Raw genomic sequence first — 14,718 nt, 5'->3', positions numbered from 1 at the left:
CCAGGCTGTGGGGGCCAGCCATCTTTTCATTAGCCGTATCTAATGAAACTGCACAGGGCCCGAGGAAGAAAGGCCTACTGCAGGGACACCCTGCCCTGCCCGAAATTACACCAGAGACTCGCCCACAAAAGAAGCATTCCGTCCACACAGCGACACTGGCACTTGACACCAAATTTTAAACCCGCAGGTTGTTTCTCCGACAAGTGGAAATTTCCACTGTGGTCCCTTCCCAGGCGGGAATGCTGGGCAAGAGGACCGACTGTTAGGGGGGTTTAATCACACAGTCAGTGTGCAACGCCCGCTACACACACACACACACACACACACACACACACACACACTTATACACTCCATGCCCCGACCCCGCGTTCCTGTTCTCTTTGTTTGGGAACAGTTGTCAAGATGGAAATATCTGACACTCTTTCTAATCACACGGGCAGCAATTACTGTTATTAAGCTTTCTTTTGAGGGGGCTTCATTGTTTTTCTTTTAACACCTCTGACGGACACCAAAGAAGTTAACGCCGCGAATGGAGCGGGGAACTGCAAATTTGTGAGCGTGCACACATAATTAAATGCGAGGAAGGAGGTGGACGCGCACACACACACACACACACTTGGTAGGGAGAGCATTACCAAATCCCTAACAACTGTCACTCAAAATCACAGTGTTTTTGGTTTACATCTTTTGTTTACTTTATCCTAAATGTGACCGAAATCACCCTATTTTTCAATTTTTATCCACTTTTGCGCATATAAAAGCAGAACAAAAGTGAAATATCTGATAATTATCTATTTCTATTTAGCGGGCAAAATAAAAAATCCACCGCAATACCTTTTGTGCCCAAACCCCAAACCAATGATCTCGAATAAAATGTTTTATTTCAGCCAGAAGAAGCTAACCTTAACAAGTGCAGCTCTATAAAGTGTGCACAAATAATGTGTTTTAATTGTGCTGGATTCACCTGCGTCTGAACCCTGAACAGCGAAATGCTCGTCTACTGTTACCGGTTATTAGCGGCCCTGAACGCAGCACGGATCCGCCGCGTGACCCCGGGGTCAAAGTATTCCGCCGATGACAGCCTTATCCCCTTAAATGCACCGTGGAGCGTCCCGGCTGCCATGTGCCGGTGCAGAGGTGTGCGTGATGAGTGGAGATGAGCCACAGACAGGGGTGAGAGGAGGTGTCACACAGATAACCCCTACAGATGGACAGCGGGAGGGGTCTAAGGTTTCAAACCTGAATGTGTGTGTGTGTATAATATACCCTGGAAAAGAGTATAAGCAAAAATGAGTGTGCGTTTCAGCGCTCGCGTGTGGACGTACGAGTGGGAGAGTGAAACAAGAGGCCCTGACCTCGAGCGGCACTGACATGAGCTATCATCATGATAGCCCCTCCTGATCCAGGAGAACAAGAGAGCACATACTAACTCTTTCCAGTTCGGGGCTGCGGCACAATATGAGGACGATAAGCACTTGTTCTTGTTTGGCTGATCGACGTTCCTGTTTTGTTTTTCCCTTTAAGGGTCAGATTACACAAATCCCCCCAAAAAACAATACCATGCACCTCTGGCTGCGTATCTCCCTGTCAGATAGTTTTGTGGTTCTGAGATCTCCTCCGCTCAAAAACCCGCCGACGCCTCCGTGAAACTAAAGGGAGCATAATCTTCTTTGCGGTGTTCAAGGAATTTAAAACGATACCTGAAAATTTTCAAGAGCAGCATGTGTTTTCAGAAACAATGCGCGTCCGCTCAGGGTAATACCAAGACCTGGCTCTCAACTGTTTTCTTTGGAATTCCTCTGTGGTATCTCAAACCTCTGGCAACCGGCGAAGTTCTGCGTTGCCACGATTATCTGGATCGAGTAATAAATCTTCCAGGCTTCTCTGCTCTGTGTTTAGATTAAACCTCTTTATAATGCCTCCTCAGATCACTTATATTGGTTTTGATTTAGCTGAACAGGAAACAGGTGTTTCGGACGGATAAAATGGTGACTTCGGTCTTATTATTTTAATTCTTCCACGTGCTTTTGTTACGTTTTGGGACGGGAAATGAAGGCGACTTTTGGGGAACTTGTGTGCTGTACACCACGAGTGCACTGTGGCACATATTTAGTCACTGTGGAAAAAACTTTGTCAGTGGAAGTGTATTTTCACATGTGACGTATAATTATTTAAGTAGTTTAATGAAGGCAACAAGATAAAAAAATATATATATGTGTTTCATATCATATTAAATTTAATATATAATAAGTTACTTTAATTGGTTTTTAACAAAACAAGGCATTTAAAGACAACACATTACTCTTTTAGAAGTTTTCATTCGCGGTTCTTTACCACTTTGTTTTATATTTGATGCAATGACATACAAAATACTTAAAGAAAGTAAATATTAGTTGGTGGAGCTACAATCCAAACACAGCAGTGTAGCAGCTACTGCTTTCTGGTGTGAAAACGGTGTCAATAAAATGGTTGAAGGCCGCCATTTAGCATGACTAAATTCAGAAATGTAAAATTAAAGTGGCGGCTTTCAGTGTCATGAATTATAAAACATTTCAAGCTACAACGCCTTACGTAAGAAGGTTATTTTTTTTCCTTCCTGTACTTTTCTTCAGAACTCTCAGAAAATTGTTTTGCGGTGCACTAGCATACGACTGCGCGCACCCACTAAATGCTGTAGAGTCGTTTATTCCAAGGAACAAAGTAAAATGTGTGTTTATAGCGTTGAACGTCTTGTCACTTTATTGCCTAAACGATCCATTTGACTTTGCTGAGACCTGTAAAAATCTAATGTAAAATCACCGCTTTCTAGTCGAGACTTTGCCATTAGCAGTCACGCGACTCTCCCGAAGGCCACACAAACGCACGTTTAAAAAAAAAAAAAAAAAAATGTAAGCGTCAGAGGTACGAAGTGCTCCCACTAAAACAAGGCGACGCAAGCGGGGATCATCTCCCTTTTGTTCCTGCGGGGAGGTTTACTGTCTGTAAACACTTGGCTCACTTTACGGTGGAACGTCCAAATAAAAAGCTTTTTGAAGACTTCACCCAGTCAATTAGTCGAGCAGTGTCAATAGACCTGCTGCATAATGACTCACCTGTAATTGCGTGAGAACGAGTACTTACAGGAGACTGAGTGGCACGTCACATAGGAATGACAAAGCCCTCAATCTGTTTTTAAGGACTCATTCTGTAATTGACCCCCCCCAGCCCTCCTCAACCCCACCCCACCCCACCCCACCCCACCCCACCCCTCTTACCTTCCTTCACACACGCTCATTTTTATGGAGTTTTTTTGGAAACGCTTTTGTGGCTGGAGGCACGATACCGCTAAAGGCTCGAGCTTCTCCACATCTCCGCAGAGATCTGAAATACTTGAAAACTCTAGTCTGGCCTGTTTTAATAAACACACAACCTTTCCTTTGTGGAGGGCTGTGGGATAATGAACAGGCAAGACAATAACTATCTGATGTTATCTCAGCTTTAGGAGGAGGAGGAGGAGGAGGAGGAGATCGGTTGAAATGTCGTAATTGCACTTTCAAGCTGCTGAAATGCACGCCAGTATCTCCCAGCCTCCCTCTTCTCTGCCTTCAGCCACTTCAAAATGAAATTCTTCTGTGTCTTCCCCTCCTCTCGGAGTCAACCATTTTTGATGCTTATATGCAGGCATCAAAGAGAAGTCCGGCGGCAATTAGTGAGCCAGAGGGCCCACTGCACATGCTCCGGTAGGAAAAAACTAACAAACTTTTCCGACTTGTCTCATTTAGTGAGTGTCACCGTCTAATTTATTAAATACAAATCACCAGTTGAGAATTTTACTGGTTAAGTTCTCGATTTTTTTTTTTTTTGGATAAACCTGAGAGAAGCAAAAATTACATTAAATAAATCTAAAGCGACTTCATCAGTATCTTATATTTAATGCGTCTGACTGGCTCAGATGATGTACAGGCCACCCCCCCCCCCTCCTCCCCCTGCGAGACAATGCGCAGCCAACGTCCCCCACGGCAGTTCAAAGGAGTCGCCCTCTCTAAACATTATCATATAATTTGGGCCAGCCGTCAGCTTGTAAATAAGTGATGTAGAAGCCTATTGTGTGATGGGGCACAGGTTGGAGACAGGCGTCTTTGCTCTGCCGGCCTGAGCCGCCGAAGACAAAGGCAGGAGACAGAGCGTCTAACCTTTGATTCTTCTGAGGACTCAGCCGCCTTGTGTGAGGGCAGGACGCATCAGCCACAATCATGCCCCCGATGTGGGGACGTCAGGAACAATAGAATCACCCTCACACGGCCAGGCTGAACAACCCACCCCGACTGCAATTGGATTAGCGAGTATCCAACCACCACATGTAAGCCTAATTGACATAAAAGTGAAATTTGAGAACAATAAGGCCCTAACCCGAAGGCCCATAGCTTTGAAATGGCATACCACTTCTTCTGTGAAGGCTTGTTATTAAAAAATTATACTACACTACCCAAGAAAAGGCAAAACTACACAATAAATAAATTAAAAAAAAAATCACTCTTCTTTGATGAAGCGTTAGATACCACATAATAAACCAAACATTTATTTTTTATTTGGAAAAGGCAGAACATCAGAGAGCTTTCTCTGCTCGTCTCTTTCTTTGAGTAAAAAGTGATTTGAACACAGTTAAAATGCCAAGTCCAAACTTGCCGTCACCTTTTATTTTGTAAAAATCCTCATTGCATGTCGTGATATGGTTAAGTTGATTCTGGGCCGTATCAAAAAAAAAAAATAAAATAACGAGACTGATATGAATGTAACCGGATTATTAATTAAAGCCCAATGTACAATTTTTTTTTTTAAATCAGTGACAAATTCACGCAGTGCTGTAATTTATGATAGTACACAAAGGGTGCGTCTCATGATATGACTGAATGTGTAATTGGAAGCAGTTCATGTTGTTGTTGTTTTTTTTTTATTATTTTTTCTGTATATAGTATGAATGCAATAAATATAAACTTTACTTTTTAGAGTGTTTTTATCAATAAAAAAACGTATACAATCTACATTATGAAAAGTTGTACAGCTTTTTTTATGTTTAAAATAAGGACTCAATTTATTTTTAATATGTAGATATAAATATATATATTTTGTCAAAATATATGATCATATTGTCAAAGAAACAAAACAAAACAAAAAAAAAAGTGAGACAAACATACACCTCATAAACGTCATAAATAAGGGTCCAAGTGAACATTTTTTTTGGGAGTAAAGACCTTCTGATTTGTTTGAGCGTCCATGTTGCTTCTTTAAGTCGCCAGTCCAAGTCCAAGTGTTAGTAAGTCTGTGTGTTAGCGGCAGCCGCAGCCCTCCACCACCATTTCCTGGTAGTTTTTTAGGACCACCTTGTCATGTTCGTCTAGGTAGAGCATGGAGATGGCGCTGAGCTCTGTTGGCACGCAGCAGGCCTTGGGAATGTTGTTGTTCACAGAGTTCACCAGTGTCTGAACAATGGCGTGGTTGGTTGAGTTCAGATGATCTGCCAGTGGAAAGGGGCATTCCCCGTGGCAGTAATAGGCCTGGTAACCAGGTGGAGCCACTATCCAGTCATTCCAGCCCACGTCGCTGAAGTCCACGTACAGCGCGTGACGCCGGCAGTTGCGGTTGCGTTTGCGACCCCGCTGTTTGGGGCTGCGCTTGGTCCGGCGGGTCAGCGGGTGACCCTTCCCGTCGTGGCCAAAGGTGACCAGGAGAGGGCGTAGCTGCTCCCAGTCCTCGCCGGGCTCCCGGTGCAGCGAACGGCTAATGCGGACGTGGCGGCCCTGGTGACGCGGAGTCTGGTTGAGGTGCAGCACCTCCACGGCCAGCCCGTGGTTAGGCAGGCGCTCGCGAGTCCAGCGCAGCACGGCGGGGCTGACGTCGAAGCTCTCCCAGCGCGACGCGTTGTGGCGCACGAGCCGCGTGTCCAGTAGCTGCGTGATCAGCTGCCCGGGCCGCGGCGGTTTCAGCACCTCGTACACGTTTATCCGGTGAAGCCCCTGGTCGTCTGAGAAGGCGTCGGCGATGGCCTCGTCAATCTGGTGACGGTAGAGCCTCAGTTCTGCGGATGACAGCAGCTCGTCCTCGGGAATGCTGCTGAGGTTGAAGAGGAAGCGGAGGGGCATGGATTCTCCATCGTCCAGCTCGTGAACCCTTTCCATGTGCTCTGAAAGTGTGCAAGAGGCAAAACGTGGGGCGTTTAAAGTTCAGAATGCGCAAGGAAAGGGAGCACAAAACAAGGCTGCTTCAGTTGAACATCTTATCAATTCAAAAATGCTTGGATGGTAAAATTTCATGAAGATATCTGTATCTGTATCTGTATGCATAGACCGTCCCACACACTTAACAAGGCTTAATTGATTCCAAAGAATGTGCAGCATTCGAGGCCTCCAGGGTTTTCAAGAATATAAATACGTATCGTCCACGCTTCCGTATCTATCTTTAAGGATTATCCTGCCCTTCTCTCAATGCCTTTCTCTGAGCACTTTGCAGAAACATGCATTACAAGGAGGGTGGTGATTAACGTACCACAGCTACAGTATAAACACAGTGGAGGCTCCCTGTTCCACGCACAGTCTGCAGATTTCTGGCAAGATCACCATTGTTGGGGAAAGGAATGTTGTGTCTACTATTTTCCTGCTCAATCCACCCCTGTTATTTCACACCCAGGCCCTAATCTTACCCAGGTGGTTCTCATTATTAAAACCTGCTGTGTTTTTGATTAGCTCTGCAGTTTGCTCACTTAAGACATTTATCATTTTCATCATGAATAATCATTAAGGAGTCAGACAATACAGTAGAATCACATTTATCCGAAGCCCACGGGACAGGAGGTATTGCGATGGAATGCGATGGACTGAAATCCTAACCGAAGTTTATTCATAATTTGAAGTGAGCACGCATACACCTTCTCAGGGACTCGTGTCTGTCTGATTTGCCGCTTGAGAAACCACCTGCCGCAACCGGTCGACTAAAAGCGCCACATTTCTTGCTGGATTTAAGGTGAATTTCTTCACCTTTCCTGTAAACACGTCTTCTCTCCAACTGTCCATCTGCTGCAGACTGCGATACCTCCCTGTGTTCTGGACAGATCAGTGAACTGAGTCACACTATCGTACAATGGTGCCTCCGTGAAAGCAAGCACTCCCACTCGAGAGGCTTCAAAGCGTGTTATTAACATAGTTTAGCAAAGGAGAAGGAGGGTAAATGCTTGTAGAGAGGAGTACAAATGCACAATCACACAAGTGTGCACATAGAGTACACATTGCTTCACAGGGCAGACGTTCCACCTCCAGCGGCGGTGCCCTTTCATCCTCGCTAGCCTCGGTTAGCGTAGGCTACGTTGGCGCGTGCTACCGCTAGCTGCGTGTTTGACAAGCCCTGTTGCGGCTGACTCCTTCCCTTGCTTCCTTACTCCTCCCTCCTAAGGGCGGACATGTTCTGTAGCCCCAGAAGCTTCCTGGTTTTCTCAGTTGTGCCACACGAACAATTCTTCCCGGTACTTTTCCTCTATTGGTAATCCAGAATCTTGTTTTCATGCATGTACCAGTGTCAAGTTATCTTTCCAAATTCAATTTACATTCAACAAATCAGTCAGGAATTTCTCTAGTTGGAACTGCACTCGTTGCTAAAACTGTTAACAGAAACCATTCTTCCGTCTCCGCTCTTTCTATCACACCAGATTCTGAGACTGATTTTCCATCTCCCCAGAGAGCTGCAGCGTCTACTCTCAGCACCCACATTGTTGGCAGTAGGGGCTTTATTTAGAAGACTGCAGAGTAGCATTAAAGATAATTGCACGTTGAGGAAGGTCCTTCTAAAAGGGCCCTCCGCATAAACTGGAGACATGAGCGACGAGGACACTCCAATTCCAGGCCAAGAACGGGCTTTTTTAAGCCTTGTTCTGCTGGGTGGGGTGAGAAGTGTAAGTCTATAATATGGAGGTATGCTTTTGCTTCAGCTGCTAACCAAACAGCTTTGTCAAATTAGGCTCTTGAGAGATTGTCTAGCAGATTTTTTTGCCCCTCTGTGGACAGTGTTTGGTGACCACATCCTTAGATTCCATGGTTATGGTGAGATGGGTGGAGTGCGCTTACAATCATGTTTCAAGGGATGTAGGAAATGTTTTTTTTTTTTTACACTGAATATTTAGCAATCCTCATCCCATGCTAGTGTGCAGCTCTACTACCAAAATTGTTGGAATGCTGGCGAGTACGGTGTAATGTTTTTGTGCTGACATTTGCATTCATCGTCTCTGTTCCATCTACTTCAAATTGTTGCAAACATCCACCCATTTTCCTCTTACCTTCATGGTGGAAGCCCCTCACAGTGTTGGCCCGGCTGGCTGACCTCTCTGGGTACTCAAAGGCAATGTCATGCGCTCCGGCCTCCTCAGCCTCCCCGGACTGAAGCCGGTAGAGGTCCAGCAGGTAGCGAGGCACGGTGGCGGAGCGGCTGGGCCGCGGCCGCCTTTTGAGGCCAAACATGTGCAGCAGCGTGGCCTCAAAGTCCCGCAACAGTTCATGGCTCTGAGCGGCCGAACGACCCTGCAGGCCAGGTACTTTCTTTTTCCCTTCTTCAGGTATCAGACTAGCATGGTTGCTCTCTCCCAGCAGGACTTGGCATATTAAAATGACCATCAGCATTCGATTACCAGGAATCATGATGTCTCTGGTGGGAACAGCAGATAGAACAGATTAGGAACCAATAAGGTTTTTTTTTTCACATTTAACTTCCATGTTCGCCCTCTTTTAGCCTAACTCTTCCCACTTTAACAGTAGACTAATTAGTTTCGGTGGTTGAGTCGGCCTTGTTTACAGTAAAGAAGTCCTCGATCAGATAGACCACTTGCAGTTTATCTTTGGCGTCATCCTCCAAAGGTAAACAGCTGTTTCAAGAACCCATCTTTTCTGAATGGAATCCGAGGGCCATTCCTCCCCGCTCCCTCCCTTCCCCCTCGCCTCCTCCACGACGATCGGACAAATAAAAGAGGCAGCCCTGGGGTCAGAGCAAATTCTTAACTCGATAAGGAGCCTCGGTCCCTCACAGTCTGCTCCAGCGAGCCACGGGGCAAAGCCGGGACTTTAATGCCGCACGTCTAAAAAGAAAAGCCTCTTCCTCATGCACCCGCCTTGCCCAGCGTCCCGTAGGAGCCAGCGGTTCAATGAGTAATTCAGTGGGCACCGGGGAAGGCGACGCAAGATGCACCAAACGCTGCCACAACATGCCACAGAAAAGCCGAAACGGAGCTCACTTACCGACAGAAAATAAAGCATGGGAAAACAGTCCATGTTTGTTGGGAGCAGGCAATGGACACGTTCTTCCAGGAAATGTTAGGTGGTGCTGGGCGGCTGCAGGAGGACGATGGAGTGACCCTGTTCCTGAAAGATACAGTTTAAAACAGAAGGAAATTATAAACTGCACGCGGCAGCAAACACTTGAGGCTGTTACATGGTATTTACCTAAAGAGAAGCGCGCGGGAATGTGTGTATATCTGTGTCAGCTCGAGTGTGTATATGGGTAAGAGAGAGACCGGGTGTCTCTTTAAGGCTTATCATTTTGGCTCATGGGTAAGCTGGCTATTTGCTGTAACTGGAATGTAAGGAGGTATGTGCCGCAACACAGACTGCAGATCCCTAATGCGTTACACCCACCTCAGACAGAAAATACACCACATTCAATGATTGTACCAACTCCAGAAAACCCTTTCGCAAAGATCATTCTTACTCTATAAAATGCCAGGTTTGAATTAAAATACACACAGAACAAAGAGTAGATACTTGGATCAGGAGTGGTAAAATCTACATCCAAAACAAGAGGACTGTTTGCTTACAGGAGCTGTCTCCAGGTGAACTCACTTGGCCTTTATAGCTGCTAGCAACCGACGGAACTAAATAAATCCATCTGAAAGGGGTCTCCTGGTGACGCTCTCCCACTTGAGAGCTCACACAGATTGAAGTGACGCTGATGACAGGCCTTCTGTACTTTGACTTCAGCGTCATCGCTAGGAGAGATGCGCGCTGACCACTAACGCGCGGCCGTCTCGACTCCCCAGTTTGACGAAACCACCGCAAAGAGAGTATTATTTTATTAGGATATGGAACTTTTAGGAGCAGCGTCTCCAAATAAAAATAGCCCTCGAAAAAAAAAAGGATTATTCACAGACTTTTAACAGTCATCCCTAGTCAGGTTTAACAAGCACAGTAATATGGCTCTAATGATTCAGTTTTTTACACATCATTTGAAGTGTTAAATGCTGCTGAATCACGCTCATAAAATTACTGACTTTTCAAATGACCACAACAACAGCGCCATTAAACAGACATTTAAACTGCAGCGCAACGTGGGTCTTTGGTCATCACTTGGAGCCTGTTCCACTGGAGGGCATCCAGACATTACTACACACTGAGGATGCATATTAACAGGACCGTGTGTTTGTGTATGTGTGTGTGTTGGTGGGACGCACAGCTTGTGGGATTTTCGGGGTGTGCATGCCTGGCTTCATATCTGTGCGATTATCTCGGCCCCTGCACGGCTCACTGTACATGCAATCAAGGATCTCTATCCTAACAGCATTAGACTTTGACCTCTGACTGACCCTCCGTTCTCGGTCATGACACTAGATCCAGTGTGTGTGTGAAGAAAGGGCAACGTGCAATGCGCGTGTGCATGAGCTAAACGGTGTGTGTGTGCATGTGAGCCTGCATGCGCGCCCGTGTGTGTGTGTGTGTGTGTGCCCGTGTGTGTGTGCCACCACTCGCATGATTCGTGAGAACTGTGGCAAACAGAGAGAGGAGGGTTCAGAACATGATCAGCTCTATTACCCATGGGGTGGGGGATAAATGTGTATGTGTGTGTAAGCGTGTGTGTGTGTGTGTGTGTGTGTGCGCGCACATCCCCGACAACAAACGTTCATTGTACAGAGAGGGCCTCTCCCATGATTACAGGGATTCATAGCACTCAAAAACACTGACCATACAGAACATCTTGTAACTGTAACCAGCCACTGACAAAGCTGCAGGCTAAAACAGACAGACACTCAAAGTGGTGTGATGATGATGAAAGAAGATGTAAGGCAGACAGGGAGTAACTTTCAACTCTGGAAAAAGTCCATGTGTTTATGCCTGCTGGCTGGCTGGCTGGCGGTGATAAAGAAAAAGAAAAAAAAAACTTTGACTTTACACCATATTTAATTCCTTTTCATTAATTTTTTTTTTTTTTTGTAAATTCTCCTCTAGGTCAAACTCCGACAAAGTTCAACTCCCAGATCGTGAAATGTTTAAAGAAGGTTCACACACACAGAAGACGTTTAAACTAAACACTCCTTGCAACAACAAATGCAGACCAGGGTGCAATTAGGCCGCAGCAGTCAACTGCCCTTGGCTTTGCTCAATCCCCCTTGGCCTCTCTGTCTCTCTCTTTCTCCCCGTCTCTCTCTGACCAGAGATAATGTGATCAGACTATGCACATGGCTCTTCAGATGTGTTTCCTGAGGAATTTGACAATGATGGCGGGAGGGTGGATGGGAATGAGGGAGGACGGGAAGGAGGAGGGCAACAGGTTACAGTGGAGCAGATCTACGGCCTGATTTCTTCATTTCAGATGCCTTCAATTAGCGCTTGTAACCACAGCATGGGGACTAGACGTGTCTTTTGTTTTATCTGGTCCGTCCTAGTGTTCTTTTATTTTAGCTCACTGTACAGCAGACATCACAAGGGATCTCCAAATAATATCCTTCAGTTGTGAGTTACGAACTGCAGTAGATTGAGGCAGGAGAGGACGCTAAACCAGCTTGCTCAGCAAAATTAAATATTTGTCTTTAAGGAAATAGAACAGGCTGATATTTCTGTTTTAGGTGAAAAAGCAAAGGTTTGGGGATTTATATTCTCCCAGAGTACAACTCAACAACTTAACAGTGAGAGTGATTTATCTTATTATAAAAGTGTCATCGGGCCTACACAAGGGTTTATTGTGCATAATGTAACAAATAGAAAACATATTTGGCAAAAACAAGAATTCAACATCTGAGCCATCCCCAATAAAGCTCTCTTTGCCAGATGAAGCTGATTTTTTATTTTATTATATGTATATATAAAGAAATCCTACATATCTTTGAAGCTATACAATAAATCTAAGTTTCCCTCCACTACAGAAGGGACAGAAAAATCGTGAGGTGCAAGGTAAATTGTGTGCCAAGAACGCCATGCGCCCGCAGGCCGCAAAATGTTTTCCCTGCCGCACCTTCACTGGATTAAATGACACAATTTCGCTTTATAATGACTTGTTACGAACAGGTGAAAACATGCGAGTCCTTGTGTTACAATGTGCTACAATTATAAACCGGATTCACGCCTGTAACTCTATGCCAAGCTGTAATATCTTGGCACTTGATTTTCTTTTTTTCTTTGCTGCAGACATTGTCACAACTGGAAAGAAAGTGGCTCAACAAAGTGGCACGATTATGCGTGGGTGAAAACCAGCGTGTGAAACTGAAATATACTGGAGTTAAAGATAGAGAAAGATTGAGAAATAGTGTTTTGTTATGTTTTTCTTACCCGTTGTGACTCAAAGTTCGGACCCTTCTTCCATTATTACGCATACCTGGACGCGCATAGGTAGGCGTCTAATCAGATAAATCTGTGTCAGACTCCGGGAAAAGCTACAAACCTCCGCAACAAAAATATAGTAATCGTGCCGAACTGAAGGAAGAGCAAGGAAATCGGACGCTCCGTTTGGAAATGACCTCACTATCTTGGTTTGTCATTGCTCAAGTCTCGGGCACAAAAGGCTTTAACCTGTTACGCGCTTGACCAAAATTCATTTTTAAAATTTCCATCATCTCTGTTTCTGTGAATAAACCTCACTGTAAGCGCTTATGTGCACGTATTCTTGTTTATTTCTACCGAAAAAATGTTGTTGAAGGCTCAGTGCAGTCTGTAAAAAAAACGCGCACGAACAGTCCGGACCAAAAGTTAAAGTCACAAAATGTCAACGAGAATCCTTCCTATGTTATTTAACAAGTCCAGACTCTAAAAGCTCCGGCTCGGTCTCTTAGGTGTGTGAATGTGTCAGTTGATGAACGCTTACCATCAGTAGGGGTACAGGTATCCTCGAATGAAGTGAATATGAAAGGGAAGGTGTAACGCTGTCCAGGCGTAACGCGAAAAAGAAAAAAAAAACGCCGAAATGAGCCTTAAAGGAGACGTTGGGTGCCTTTTTGGCTCATTAATCCTTTATCTGCACCTCTAAGCGGACAAGAAGGAGTCGTGGCCGGAGCTTGGGCTCTGCAGCGGGGTTTCCTTTCCGTCTCCAGAACGGTTAGTAAGGGCGGACGGTGCGCAGGACGGGCAGGCTTTCCAAATGATCCAGCATCTATGGCCCCTTGCAGTTTTTATGTGTACGCCCAATTTGCCCTCCCAGCCTCCTCCTCCTCCCTCCCTGACCCCCACCTCCCTCATCTGTCTCAAACACCTTGGATAACCCCCCTTCTCTCCTCCTCCACTTTAAATAAAGACAGCTCGTTGCGCGCTGTTTTTTTTTTCTTCTTCTCCTTTTCTGATTTGACTGAACACCAGCCGACCGGTCACACGCTCAGTAATGGCAATATGCATTTAAATGCAGGGATTGAGACAGTAAACTGGTTGCACGGTAACATGGTACTCTAAATAAATAATAATAATAATAAAAACATGTACCTGCTGAGGTAAACGACTCGTCTGTAGAGAATTTGAGTGGCTTTAAGCAGTTAAGTTAGTCCAACTTTCAGATTTGTGTAGAAGAAAATAAAAATCTAATGACAATGTCGAAAAATGTAATGACAAATGATAATCAAACCACCAAAGACCATGCCGGAATTTAAACCAAAGTCCTACATCTCACAAATAACAATATAGAAAAATATATTTTTTTCAAAAGTAAATAAAAGAAAGAAAAAGTGCTTTCTAACTATAAGGAAGCCTGCTTTGTCCTTTTATTTCTCTTGGACAACACCATGAACATAGTGGTGTCATGATATACACTTTGAAAGGCATTTTCCCTCAGAGCCTCATTTGATAAGATTGTTGTTGATTAGATTGAGCGTAAAGTTAATATCCACAGCTTCATGTTATCTTCTTGTGTACTTTGAAGTTTAAAGAGGTGTCCTGTGGGCCCTCTTGTGGGACCCTTTGAGCCCACAGGGAACCAGTATGCCTGAATATTTTTGGAATGACTCCCATTGTACATGTGGAGCTGCGAAACTGCTGTGATTTTATTAGAAACTCATCTGGGCTACGCTCTCACATATGTATTTTGGTCAGATCATTCAATGATGATAAATCAGAATGTCACATTATGAAAAATAGAGACACTCATAGTCACACATGCACATCAAAATCCTACATTTACATCGTACATTTACATTGATTAAAGCTTTAATATGCTTCTCACAAACAAAATAGCTCAGATATACTTGCTTGTAACAATTACTTCTGGAGAGCATTGCTGCCCAAAGATATAAAATCTGTTTTCTCTCACCATAACTGAAAAGTTTCTGCTTCTATTTATTTCCGTCAGCCAAAAGCACTGAACTATTTTAAAACAACCACTGCAGTTTTTGTAGACTTGTAATTTTTCCCTGTTTCAATTCCACACACTTCAGCACCCTTTTTATTGACTTTGGGAAATGGCTGATGATACTCACAATACTGATGTGTTTTCTCCCACAGTTCAGACAAACTGTAATTT

At 44.6% G+C, this 14,718-nt stretch overlaps 1 protein-coding gene across 1 annotated transcript; it reads right to left on the bottom strand.

Annotated features, from left to right (window-relative positions):
• Window positions 1-4,545: 4,545 nt before the first annotated feature.
• bmp4 (bone morphogenetic protein 4) lies at window positions 4,546-13,355 on the bottom strand. The gene is made up of 4 exons (XM_047611715.1): window positions 13,081-13,355; window positions 9,252-9,374; window positions 8,300-8,664; window positions 4,546-6,160 (listed from the first exon to the last, which is right to left on the bottom strand). The coding sequence occupies exons 3-4, from the start codon at window positions 8,655-8,657 to the stop codon at window positions 5,307-5,309; spliced, it is 1,212 nt and encodes a 403-aa protein (XP_047467671.1). The 5' UTR covers window positions 8,658-8,664; window positions 9,252-9,374; window positions 13,081-13,355; the 3' UTR covers window positions 4,546-5,306.
• Between the last annotated feature and the right edge of the window lie 1,363 nt (window positions 13,356-14,718).

The sequence above is a fragment of the Mugil cephalus genome, chromosome 17 (genome assembly GCF_022458985.1).
Source record: "Mugil cephalus isolate CIBA_MC_2020 chromosome 17, CIBA_Mcephalus_1.1, whole genome shotgun sequence".
In the NCBI taxonomy this organism is placed as follows: Eukaryota; Metazoa; Chordata; class Actinopteri; order Mugiliformes; family Mugilidae; genus Mugil; species Mugil cephalus.
The sequence above is the reverse complement of the archived record's forward strand: the minus strand, read 5'-3'. Positions and strand labels throughout refer to the sequence as shown.

Bases quoted from the DNA above. Each gene is read 5' to 3' on its own strand.
- bmp4 (XM_047611715.1), bottom strand. From the start codon at position 8,657: ATGATTCCTGGTAATCGAATGCTGATGGTCATTTTAATATGCCAAGTC. The intron at 6,161-8,299 runs GTAAGAGGAAAA...GCACACTTTCAG, and splicing joins GAGGGGCTTCCACCATGAAG to AGCACATGGAAAGGGTTCAC.